This window comes from Chiroxiphia lanceolata, chromosome 5, assembly GCF_009829145.1.
Source record: "Chiroxiphia lanceolata isolate bChiLan1 chromosome 5, bChiLan1.pri, whole genome shotgun sequence".
Lineage (NCBI taxonomy): Eukaryota > Metazoa > Chordata > Aves > Passeriformes > Pipridae > Chiroxiphia > Chiroxiphia lanceolata.
The window spans coordinates 72,873,027-72,885,733 of NC_045641.1; the positions used below are offsets into that span (position 1 = coordinate 72,873,027).

Consider the following 12,707-nt stretch of genomic DNA (forward strand, 5'->3'; position numbering starts at 1 on the left):
GCCTCTCCTTCTCCCACCAAACAAGGTCATACCTGACACACCAACTCGCAGAGTCTCCTCTGAAGCAGTTCCCATCTCAGTGCATTAGCAGTTGCTATGAGGAGACATTCACAAACCTATCAGGGTTCCTTACAGATTCATAACAAGGAGCTGGATTTTACAGATGTTATAGCACCTTTAAACCTGACTACTACCCATCAGAACTCACTGTAACTTGCATTAGTCTAGTTATGCCTACAACAGTTTTTCCACAGAAAAGAGAAAAACACTGGACACTTTCTTCCCCATGGTTACATTTCCCCTTGCTATACAGGGGGTGAGGGCTATGCTTCCCAGCATTATTAACATTGTGATACCGAAGTTCCCTGTGAAAACAGATTAATTATTGCAAGAGAAGCATTTGTTGTCCTGTAGAGAAGTTTTAAAGTTGATGGGCTTTATGTTATATTTAGAAGCATTCTTTGTTCAAGTTTGGTAATGCCAAGACCCGCCTCCAGTGAGTTCTACCTTAATTCTATCATATCTTTTATACCACAGTTAATATGGAGGGTGAGAGGGGATTTTATTAGCACTGTGACCTCAGTTCCCAAGCACTGAAAGGAGCTCTCAGCAGCTTGGGCAGCATTTCACTGGATGAGGGCTGGAGCAATTAGGGGCAAGGCACAATTAGACACCTGAAACGTAAAAGGAGCAGTGCCAGGCTGACTGAGGTTGAGTACCAGCTTCCTTAGCCAACAGGTTCCTTAATTTCTCACCTCTCAGCACACAGGTGGGAGGAAGTAGGGGAATGGAGTGGGTAGATGGGGAGGAAACCACAACCCAGCCCTTCAGTCAGAAGAGGAACAAGACCTGTGTGGCTTTCTGCCAATATAAAGCATTTTTATTCTTCCCTCAGTGCAGCCTTGTTTGTCAGCCCTGTTCTTCGTAACACTTTGCAACTTCTCTACATATCTGCCACTTTATTCTATTAAATCTACAGGTTTAATGTATTAAATCTAGAGAAAGCTTGCAGAGATCTCTAACTGGAGCAATTTAAAGCCAAAATCTCAGCCATTTTCAGGGTGGTGGGAATTTTTAAGTGTGTGGGGGTTTTTTGGTGGTTTTTTTTTTTTAGAGTCACAGTGGTACCAGTCTGCTTGTCTGGGGTTGTCTCTCTCTTCACTTACTCTAGCTCATTCTGCAGAATAGCTCTGTCTATTCAGAGCAGGAAAATGACACACTATTTCCATTGTTATGCCTCTTGTTAAGGAAAAAAAAAAAATCAACTACACAGTTTGAAGGAAGCAGCAAGCATGAAAGGAACATGAGCACACACACGTGAACAGTGCCAAAATTACTGATCACAAGTGGGTGAGCACAGTCTGGAGCTGTTCCTGTCATATCAGTACATAACAGTTGTGCCTCAGAGCTAAGCAAAAGGGTAGTTTTTCCCTACAAAAAAATGTAATGTCTCCTACAAGACAAACTGTGGTTTCACATGGAGTTGTTTACAACACACATATGCATGCTGAGCATCAGTAACATTGCCTTGGGAAATTCATGTCTGAGGCCAAACGTTCACTGGGATAAATCAGTCAGATTCCTTTTCTATAAGCAAGGGATCACACTCTAGAATTTGGGAAGAAGCAGCCACTGCATTATTTAGTCACCCAAGTTTTTGAGGTTAGGGAGTAAGAGGGAGTATGAAGTTTCCATGACTCTGTGGCAGAAGTTGCATGTGTACAACACAGTGGCACAATTGCTTTCCACTGAAGAGAGCAGTTATTCAAAAACACAGAGCAACTACAAGCAGCAAGCAGAATGAAAAAATTAAAAAAAAAAAAAAATCGAGTCTGTTTGGTCCAGGAAGCTTAAGAAAGAGGGATGACTTTGTTAGGAATAAGGTGGGCTGTTCAGGTGTGGGAACAGCACCTCTGGTAAAGGAGCACCCATGGAGTTACTAATCCTTCCTCCTCAGACAGGAGATTTTGTCAGGAGGTTCTGAAGCTTTGATCAAGCCCAACACCCATTCCTTGGGATCCCACCTGCTTTTCAGCCCAGGTGCCACAGTGGCAGATCTCTTAGAGGAAAAGTAGAAAGAAAGGAGAAAAAAAAAAAAAAAAGGCTCCACAGAGCATTTTACCTGCAGATCAGTCCTACCCACCCTTGCTATAACTAAACCATAAACTATCTGCCCAAGCAAGAATGAATATGCTGGCACACTGCCAGTAATTACTCACTTCTCTGGTGTTCCACCTTTTCCTGAAGCAACTGGCAAGTGCTTGTTAAAGCTGCACTCACATCCCTGAGCCTTTGCTGCTCAGAAATGGCTTCCTCCAACTTGCTCTTCAAGGATGCTGCTTCCTCACGAGCGGAGTGAAACGCTTCAACTTGATCCTCTGCCTAAACACAAAAAATATTTAGGGAAAAAAAGAAAGGAATTAAAAAAAAAATAAATTAAAAAAAAAAAAAGGCTGCCTGGCTAAGACAAGGAGCCTCTATAGTTCATGTAAATGAAACCAAACTGCATCTGTTCTTTCTCAGGAAGTGATAAAGCTCCCTCTGAACTTCTGCATTTTTACGTTGGGGTGGACTGTGTATGGAAGCTATTTTTGGGCTTTTTTTTCTCTTTTCTCTTTTTTTTTTTTTAAGCCACCACAAATATGCAATGCTGCCTCTTTCATCAGCAAACTGTTGTCACCACCCCCTCAAATTTTACTTCCTCTGCTGGTTCCACTTTTGCAGTGAGGCACACCATCCTGAACACGCGATTTCCTTTCCCAAGGGCAGCCGCACGTCGTGCGTGGCCTTTGGCATCTGCCTCTTTCCTGCTCAGAAGGAACTGGACTGTCCCTTACATGTCTGCTGGCATCCTTGAGCTGCTTCAGAGCTTCCTGAAGCTCTAAACCAAGGGCTTCTGCCTGGCCAGCAGTTTCTTCTTGTAGCTGTTTGACAGTTTCTAGCTCGTGTTGCCTGCGGGGTGAGAGCAAAAACCACAACTGATTACTGACATTTTGGGGAGGTCATGCCCAGGAGATGACACAGCCTGGCTGTTGAGACATGCATGGAGAACCACAGTCAGCTGTGACATCCTCCAGATACTGCCCAGTACCAGGGACTCAGTCCTTGCTGAACACAATTCACAGGATGTGCTGAGTTGGAAGGGACCCACAAGGATCATTGAGTCCAACTCTCAGCCCTGCACAGGACCATCCCCCAGAGTCACACCCTGTGCCCCAGAGGATCAGCCAAACCCTCCTGGAGCTCTGGCAGCCTTGGTGCTGTGACCACTGCCCTGGGGAGCCTGGTCAGTGCCCAACCACCCTCTGGGGGAAGAACCTTTTCCTGAGATCCAACCTGACCCTGCCCTGGCACAGCTCCAGCCATTCCCTGGGTGCTGCCCCTGGTCCCCCAGAGCAGAGCTCAGTCCCTGCCCCTCCTCTGCCCCTGCCCAGGAAGTTGTAACTGCATTGAGGTCTCCCCTCAGCCTCCTCTGCTCCAGCTGAACACACCAATTCAACCCAGGCTGACAGAGTTTTTCTATAGCAGGAAGGAGGTTTTTCCCTGGTGTTTCTCCAGCTGAACCAGTCCCAGACAGCTGGGTACCGTAATGGAAGCTTGTGAAACAGCAAAAGGACTCAAACAGCAAGAGATTAGTGAGGTAAACTTTTGCAATTCAATCAAAAGAATGTGTTTCCTCATGCTTTGGGAGAAAAAAGGATTGGATATAAGTTAGATACCCTGGAGTTACTAATGCAGATACAGAGCTTCATCAGACTCATTTCCTAGTGTTTGAGAGGGCATTTCTCTTGATAGCAGACAAGTGCCATCAGAACCACTGCTTAAGCCAATGGCTTTCAAAGAAACATTTATTTTTGATCACTGCAGAAACACTTTGCCCATTTCTTCTCTAACTCACCTTCACTTTTCTTCCTGTTGCTACCCCCACAAAAATTTTGAATACAGAGAAGCACAGCTTTAAGAAACCAAGGCACCAGTATTTTTATCAGCTCCTTTCCAAGTGAAGGGAGAGCATGTGGGAGGCCCACACTGACAATGTTCAGTGGAAGGTAAGTCAGGCAAGAGTGTGGCACAATTGCTTCACATCACCTCTTGGGGCTGCCAAAAAAACACCCCAAACCCAGGTAAAGGTATGCAGGCAAAAATTTACATTCAGCATAGGACAGAAGAAGCTGACACTACGAACCAGCCTGGCTTCCACAGAGACAACAAAATTCAGATCAGTTTTTCCTGGCAGAAACCAGACTATCTATTTTCCAGAATGTCTGAGGAAAGGAGAGAGCAGACAGAGGTTTGCACCTGCTGTCATTTGCTGCTCAAACTGACAGAGAGTAGGTTTAGATTGGATATTGGGAAGAAACTCTGCTGAGGGTGGTGAGGCCCTGGCACAGGTTGCCCAGAGAAGCTGTGGCTGCCCCATCCTGAAAGTGTCCAATGCCAGGTTGGACATGGCTTGGAGCTCCCTGGTCTAGCGGAAGGTGTCCCTGCCCATGGCAGGATGAGCTTTAAGGTCCCTTCCAACCCAAGCCATGCTGTGATTCTCTTTGTAACATCAAAAGTCATAGCAGGAACCATGTGCCAATAAACTTAAAGTTTCATTTTTAGGTTTAATGACATAAGCAACTGAAGCTTTGGGAAACTGAAACATCACATTGCCTGGGCCCAGCAATTGTACCCCAAAGCAATAATACCTGCAGGGTATATATCTTACAGATCTTCTGCTTCACACAAATGCAGCAGTTTATTTAATGGTTGCACCTGCTAGATAGGCAGGGCCCTCTTGCTTTAACTCCTCAGTCTGTGGTCTCCCTGGTGTTTTCAAAGACATCTCCAAGACCATATGTCAGTTCATACATAAACCTTAATTCCCACATAGTGTAAACGTTGTGCTAAAACCAAATCCACTCTGCAAAACAAGTTAATTTCCTCTGTGGAAAAAAAAAAAGTCTTGAAAATTCAGTAAACTTTGTTTCACAAGACAAAAAAAAAAAACAACAAACAAGTCAAAACAAAAAACCCAAACAAACAAAACACAAACGAACCACCTCAAAACAAAATAAGAACCAGCTCCAAAGTTCCCCCCAGAAAAGACACACAGGCTTTGAAGGGTTACCTAGCAGAGAGCTCTTTTCTTAGGTGGAGTTTTTCTGTCCTGGTTCTCCTCAGGTTTCCTGCCATTCGAACAAAATCCTTGTCTAAAGTCTCCTTGCATTTTTCCAAGAGCTGAAGCTTCTGGATCCAAACATGTTTTTTTTCTCTTAGTTCTTGCTTGAGAACCTGTGGGATTTTGAGACCGAGTTGCCATGTGGTAGGAGGAGGAAGAGAGACAGAGTCAACCAGAGCCTCAATTTACATGATGAGAATTGATTCCCTGCTCCACCACTCAGTATCCTAACCTACATCCAACACTATTCAGCAGCAAAGAAAAAATTCTACCACAAGTGGCCCAGATACAGCAACAAACCTGCCATATTTCATAAGAGGAAGCTTTAATAATGACTATCTTGCAGGAAGCCCTAAAAGTGATAATTTAGACTTCTCTGATCCTTTCCTCAAAGTACAACTAAGTCCACTGCTACCAATTTGGGCTTGTTATTACAGCAAAATAAATAAGATACCCCAACAAATCCCCATTTCAGTTTGTCATACATGCCTAGCAGATGATCTGCCCAAGAGATGACCCCTGTGACAAAGGCTTTCAGTTTTACCTCTGGTTTGTAGGAAGAAAAGAGGAAAAGGGGAAAAATTAAGTTCTAGGTAGCATTGCACCCTCTATTTCTCTGAACAGTGACTTGCAGCATAAAGTAGTGAGAGAGCACTGGATTCTTCTTCCTCTGACACATGAAATAGTGTCCTCAGCTTTTACAGAATGCCCCATGAGAGTCAAACAGAGGTCAGGAAAGAAGGAGGTTTATATCTCTGGGCTTTCACATCAATTCTGAGGGGAAAACATCAATCCTACAAGCACAGGCCACCTTATCTACTTGCAATTTAGAGTCAGGTGTTGTTCGTGAGCTTCATACAAAAAAACCCCACAGCACATCAAGTATACTAGAAAAAAAAAAACCAAAACCAAACCAGCCCGAGCAGTTTTTGCCGATAAGTTTTCTGGGATGACATGGGATGTGAACCATGTGCAAGTGCCCACATCCTGAAGATCAGTTTCTCAGCCAAGGCAGGCAGCACTTACTCTTAGAAATGACGTGGTTTTGACACAGAAGGCTTATCAGGGCACATGATAAGTAGGAGAAGGGTGAAGAAGATTTTGCTGTCACTATCTATATATACACTTAAATACATGTATATATGCACAAAAGCAGAAGCACACTTAAAATCTACTTTATGTATAATAACCTTTAAAATATACTTGAAAACACTAAACCCCAGCAAAACATGTCTGTAATATATTTCACAGGGAATGGTGGGGAAGTGTTTAGGCTTCAAGTGATGGTCCATGGTCCAAGATTTAATTCATTTGTCAACAAAAGCTTTCTCTAAGGCTGGAAGAAGCTATTGTGAACGTCTCTCCTTTTTGGACCTACCTTTGTTCAGCTCCATACACCAAATTTCCCACATATTTGGCTTATTCTAGCTGGAGGAAGACAATATGTTTGACATGGAGTCACTTCCCATTCCCATGGGACCCTGAAGGACTGGGCCTTTTAATTTTAAAGCATCTTGTTCCTCCTTAATCCTCTGCTAGCTTATTTTCCAAATGCATTGCTCTCTAAGAGCCAGAATAGGATTTATTTGCCATGATCAACTCCAACCCCCACACCTAAAGTTTTTAGCTTCACATGTTTAACAGGAATACGATCCCAATGTAATTTAAAAAAGCATTTTTCAGCTCTGACAGCTTCGAAGGAGAAAGTTTTCAGTCAAGATCAAAAAGCTACAGCAATTTGTGAGCCAGCAGTTTCCTAGAGCCTATCTAAAGTCCCATCAGAGTGAAGAGACCTGGATGCTTGTGCTTCCTCTAAGAGAAAATTTGCAGGATTTACTTAAAAAAGAAAGAAAAATTAAAAAAAAAAAACCCCTGGCGCCAGGACTGGATGGCTCCCAGTGATTCCTCCAGCCTACCCAGAAAGGTGAAGAGGGCCAGCTACAACACTCTGCAGCACTAGAGGGAAAGGAGGGTGGGTTTCTGCTTAAAGAACTAACTTCAAGCAGCACATACCATGGTGCTACCTGCTGTTACCCAAGTGAGATGAATTGAGGGGTTTTGCTTCTATTAAGGAGCTGAAAGAAAGCATTAATACACAGAGTTCTCTGTAGCAGTGTTCTTCACAACAGATTAGAATGAAGCATAGGGTTGGAGAAAAAGCTACATCCAATAAAATAAAAATTCCAGAAGCTGTGCTGTCACAGGGGAGGGGAGGAGGGAACAAGAGCAACAGAGTTTAGTCGAATCCACAGGCACCTGCTACCACATGGGGAAGATATTTTTGCCAGTTAGCTTGAGCAAAAGTCTTTACTTGCAAACCTCACAAGGGGTATGAGGGGTAGGAGAAACACATTATGCAAGATTAAGTTGTAAAACATGGTTTTGTTGAAACTTTTCCTGTGGAGCATATCCAGCAAAAGCAGAACTCTTCACCTTTCAAACAAAGTAAACCCTCTGTTGGTTTTGGTTTGGAAATCTGGTTATAAATGCTACATCCCTCCTCTTCTTATACCATACAGAATCACAGTCAAGTTCAGAGCACAGGGGAAAATGGGTTTGAGGCACAGAGAAACATGCAGTGGGCGGAAAAGATCTCACATGGTCATCTGACCTCATTTTCCTCTCCAAACTGACTGGCTTCACCTGCCCTTTCCCTCAAGCATAGTTTTAACAAAGGGAACTCTTGCACAAGATAAGTCAGGAAGAGCACAGTGTGTAAGTGAAGAGCAATCACCCCTTTCCTCCTCAAAACCAAAGGTAACAGATGCTCTTTCTCTCCATAGAGCCAACTCCAACCAGGCTAAGATGTCAAGTAATTAATATACAGAATATGCAGCAATAAGATACCCACCTTCAGTTTTTGCACAGCCCCACTAATTCACTAAATATCTTCAGAGAAACAGTTGCTTACCACAAGTTTTGTTTCCCAGGTTTGCTGCATGTCCCCATCAGGATCCTCAATCCACTGCAATGAAGCCATGACAAGCTCCTCCACTTCAGAGGCTTCCTCTTGCTAAAAAAGAAAATCAAACCTGGAACAACAACAACCACCACTCTAAACTAAATTCCCCAAACCCTGGCATTTTAAAGCTGCCCAGACTTACCCAGCTTACAAGTTCCAGTGTTAGAGTAGGTACCAACTATGCCCCCCTCCACACCCTCAAAGCAACTATTCTTATTTTCTGAAAAGGTGCAAACACAATCTGATTATCAATGCTTGGAGAACTCCTAATTAAAAGGCTGATAGAAAACCACATCCTTATTCACATAAGCTCTGCCACTGACCAGGTTTTGCATGAGAGTCTTAAATTTTTCTCCTCCGTATTCAGGCCCCTGAAGTAAAAGTAGCACTTCACGGTCCAGCGTTTCATCCAGGGTCGTCCATTCAGTCTTGATAATCTTGGAAGAGATGGAAGAGCCAGCTAGTTCATTTTGACATCTCCTTATTGCAAACCAGCATCAGTGACATTTAGACTTTCCTGAAGTATTTCCTGCGCCGTACTTACCAGAAGGTCAGAGCTACCAAAACTTGAAGCTTGTAAAAGCTTTTCAAAACAATCGTGTCATGGGGAATTTAAAAAAAAAAAAATTAAAAAAGTCAGCCAGCCAAGCTGTTGAGTGACCCAGTGTAAATATTCATGTCAGGGTAGGTAAGAGGAAGTCAATAATTAGTTATCTTTATTCAGAAGAGGCTCTACCAAGTGATGAATAAGCAGAGCCCTTACTTGCTTTATAGGTGGAATTGTGTCTCATCACAGCACTAGAGAAGCAAACACTGACTCACTGTGGCCCTGGGGAGCTGCAATATGGGACAACACCTTAACTTCTGAAACAATGCTGCCTAGCCAAGCACAACTCTCCTTCCTGAGCCTGTAGTTTAAGTCCATTATTAGATTTTTTTGTTGCTGTTGTTTGCAAACTCACTCTGTATAAAAATAAGCAGCTGCACAGTGAAGTCTTACAAGAAAAATTACTCAGGAGCATATATTTGCTATCAGCTGACAACAATCTCTCTTTAATAATTATTAAGCTAGCTTTGAAATTTTGGATTTAATAACCCGTGCACTGTACAAGTAGTTATAAGTAGTTATACTGTATTAGGTAATTCTGATTAAAGTCCTTTAGTCCAATCATTACTGTCAATTTCAATAAATAATTTATTCATTTAAATATATTTGGCTTGCCATCCTTAATCCCATGGAGTAGAGTTGTATAAAGGTTCAATTACACCCATATAAACTTTTGGACATAAAGTGTTGGCCAAGTCTGGGAGCAGAATTGGATCCAGCTGCACCTGGACCCAACCTCCTCTTTGAGAAGGAATCTGGAAAGCAAGGGAGTCCTTTCTGCACCTCATGACTCAGCAGGAGGGTGTCCCTGGTAAACCTTGTCCAAAGCTTCCATTCTGCCATCCACAATAACATACATGGAATTTGGTTTTTTCCAGTAGTTCTCCATTGGAGCACTGGAAAGCCACAAGAACAGTAAGTTAAAGACCAAATTTTCAGGGTTTTGTCAAGTGTGCCTGATCAAAAACAGAGCTCCCAAAAGTCACTAAACCACCTTCTGGGTACCCTGCAACTTCAAACCAACTGGCTCAACTGCAGTACTGATATTAAATATATCTAAATATATTTGAATACATTTTTCTTCTCCTATCAACCTGTTCTTCTGCCAGCTAAATGCACGAACTTAGCCCTTCCAGATTTACTTTATTAGATCTACAGGTATTTTGTTTGCTTTCCTTTGGACTTTCTCCAGCACTCTCAGGACAATATTGTAACCTTCACATTCTCTGCCTGCATGCTGGGATTAATGGCTTCAAATTCCAAGGTTATCTAAATCATCCGCAGGGCATGAGCTTTGTTCTGCCTGTGCTGATGCAAGGCAACTGGGAAGGGATTCGTTAAAGCCTGAATTCATACCTCTGAAGACTGGGCAAGTTCCAGCTCACAGTGCAGCGAATTCATCCCTTCAGGAATACTACTGTTGTATTTGCACAGCAGGGGGAAACACAACCCATTTCTAAAGGAAGAAGGAAAAAACGACATATCAGTCCTTCCTGACTTTTGACAAACTGCATTTCCTGGGGCTTGTTCACGATACTCACGAGATCAGTTCTTGCTGCATGTGTTGCATGTTCTCCAGTAGCTTATTTTTTTCTGCCCTCAATGTCTAAAACACGCATGGGATTTGGTTAGAGGGTCAGTTTGCCAGGCAGAATAAACACAGGATATCCAAGCTTTCCCCTCACACAGGCAAGAACTAAACGCAGTCCCATACCTCTATTATTGATGAACACTCCACAATGGTTAACTTCAGTTCCTGGATGTCCTGCTCCTTCTGCAGAGATCGGGGAGAAAAGAACCAAAATAAAAACTACTGTATTCAATTCTACATCCCAGCAGTAATCCATATGATTTAGGTTTGAGCAACAACCTAATTATATAACACAAAAATAGTTGCACATTTAGGAAAATATAGTCATATTAGGAGAATACCTGGCACATTAACTAACAGAAAGCACTCAGATGACCTCTTCTACCTAACTTCTGAAATTAAGGAGGCAAACACTCTTTCCAGGTGCTGAACTTTAATTTATTCCTCTCCTGGTTTCAGCACCAGCAGATTAAACTAGACAGAAGCACCTTAGTTTTAGCTGAAAACAAGGACTATATTATACCTGGCACGAGTTTAAATCCCAGCTAATCTCTAAAACAAGTTGCAATGTTCTGAGTTAACTCTCATTATTTTTCACCATGAGTGTAGCACTCTGTAGATTAAACATCACCTTATAGAGTCAGACCTTCAGTCTTGGCAGAGAAAAGTGATAAAAGTTCTAAAGAGTTATTAAAATTAAAAAAAAAAAAGAAAGGAAAAAAGTGGTCTTTTTATCTTCACATCCTTTCTACAGGCCTGGAAGAGAAAGGTTGCCAGAATAATTTTTAATGACCATCAATCCTGTCCAACCTACCTTCAGACACAGGGCCATGAGAACGATTTTTTTTTTAGCTTACATGTAAACCCTTATCCCACAGATCATAATGATTACAAGCAAAGTCAGTTTTCCACACCAGTTTCTTCAAAATTATACGAAACAGTCATATTTATCAATATGCAATTTGGCAGTCTACTTTGAAAATTCCTATTTAGTCAATAGACTAAGAGAGACTTGCTAAAATAAAATGATACTACAGAGCTCACAAAAGCTCTGAATTGTTCAAGGAGGAGAAAGAGAAAGCTACTTTTTAAAAAAGAATTTAATAAATTTGTGCCCTCAAGCTACTTCGGGGGGGAATAAATAATCAACAAACCAAAATTATTAAAACATTCAGCTACAACATTATCAGCTGCACCACTTTTTTACTATTTGAATTCAACTGCACTCACTTTTGCAGATAGGGAGTTAAATATTTTATCCGATGATTTAAAACATGTTCTGCTAAATAGAAACTGCCTTGGCCTAGAAGGCAATTTGCATAATTCATTAATCCAGAGAATACCAACACCTTTGTGTAGTCTTACATCTTTTTTTTTTTTTCCAATGCAAAATACAAATTTAAAGACCTTAGAAATGCTCACTCTTCAGCAAAGCCTAGATAGTTACACCTTAGTAATGAAAGGACAAATTTGCTTTTACACTGGGCTCCAAATCACCATTTCTAGTTTGACACAAACATTCAGTTTCAGTAAGAGACATGAAGGAAAGGATCTTCTGCAGGTACATTCTTTTAGCAACTGTTGAAGGAAACAATCTTTAGAAGTTTCTGTACATCTTTTTCTGAAGTTTGCAAGGTTGTTTAAATAGGTTGTGATTATTTTTTTCTTTTTTTTTTTTTTTAAATAAAAGCAAAATGCTGAAACCTTTAATTATGCTGGCTCATAACCAGGTCCTAAAGCAGATCTCGCCTACTTTGAAGCCATTTATAGGATCAGGTTCTGCAGTGTGAGAAGAGTAGAAATAAGAGTGCCACAGTGAATACTATTGCCTTGCCTTTTTACACTTCATCCCATGGTCATCACAGAACAGCAACCTGGCCTAGTGGAATGTTCCCTGCCCATGGCAGGAGGTTGGAATGAGGTGATCTTCCAGGTCCTTTCAACTCAAACCATTCTGAGATCCTGTGATTTTCAGTCAAGACAGTAACAAAGTAAAAGCTACGAACCTGGATCAAGCTTGCCTCTTTATTCACCACAGTGGTCTCACAGAGATTTACTTGGATCTAAAGAATGAAAAGATCAGAAGTAATTCCAGTCATCAGCATGGGTTACAATACAACTCTCTTCCTATTTCCTTCCTGGAAGGGAAAAAGAGTATCAAACTTCCTAGCTTAGAAACATTAAATTATTCTTGGAATACTTTGTGTGGTGTTTCTGAAAGTACAAATCTCGTACCCAGTGAAGAGTGAAAGTGTTCTCAGCTTTCACAGCCACCTTTGTTTCCTCTCATGCCTCCTGACCAAGACTTCCAGCAACATCACCTAAAGCATGACTAATAAATTGTCTCAAATAGCGGGGGAAAGGTTTCCTAAAAGTTTAACTT

The 12,707-nt window shown here is 41.8% G+C and overlaps 1 protein-coding gene across 1 annotated transcript in view; it reads right to left on the reverse strand.

Annotated features, from left to right (window-relative positions):
* The window catches only part of LRMP (lymphoid restricted membrane protein), a 37,214-nt gene that overhangs the window by 17,037 nt on the left and 7,470 nt on the right, over positions 1 to 12,707 (reverse strand). Inside the window, exons 10-19 of the mRNA XM_032687193.1 lie at positions 12,331 to 12,387; positions 10,448 to 10,507; positions 10,275 to 10,339; positions 10,090 to 10,189; positions 8,432 to 8,563; positions 8,076 to 8,177; positions 5,114 to 5,277; positions 2,838 to 2,952; positions 2,220 to 2,382; positions 33 to 94 (exon numbers count right to left, since the gene is read on the reverse strand). Coding sequence (XP_032543084.1) covers positions 33 to 94; positions 2,220 to 2,382; positions 2,838 to 2,952; positions 5,114 to 5,277; positions 8,076 to 8,177; positions 8,432 to 8,563; positions 10,090 to 10,189; positions 10,275 to 10,339; positions 10,448 to 10,507; positions 12,331 to 12,387 — 1,020 coding nt within the window. The remainder of the gene's footprint in view (positions 1 to 32; positions 95 to 2,219; positions 2,383 to 2,837; positions 2,953 to 5,113; positions 5,278 to 8,075; positions 8,178 to 8,431; positions 8,564 to 10,089; positions 10,190 to 10,274; positions 10,340 to 10,447; positions 10,508 to 12,330; positions 12,388 to 12,707) is intronic.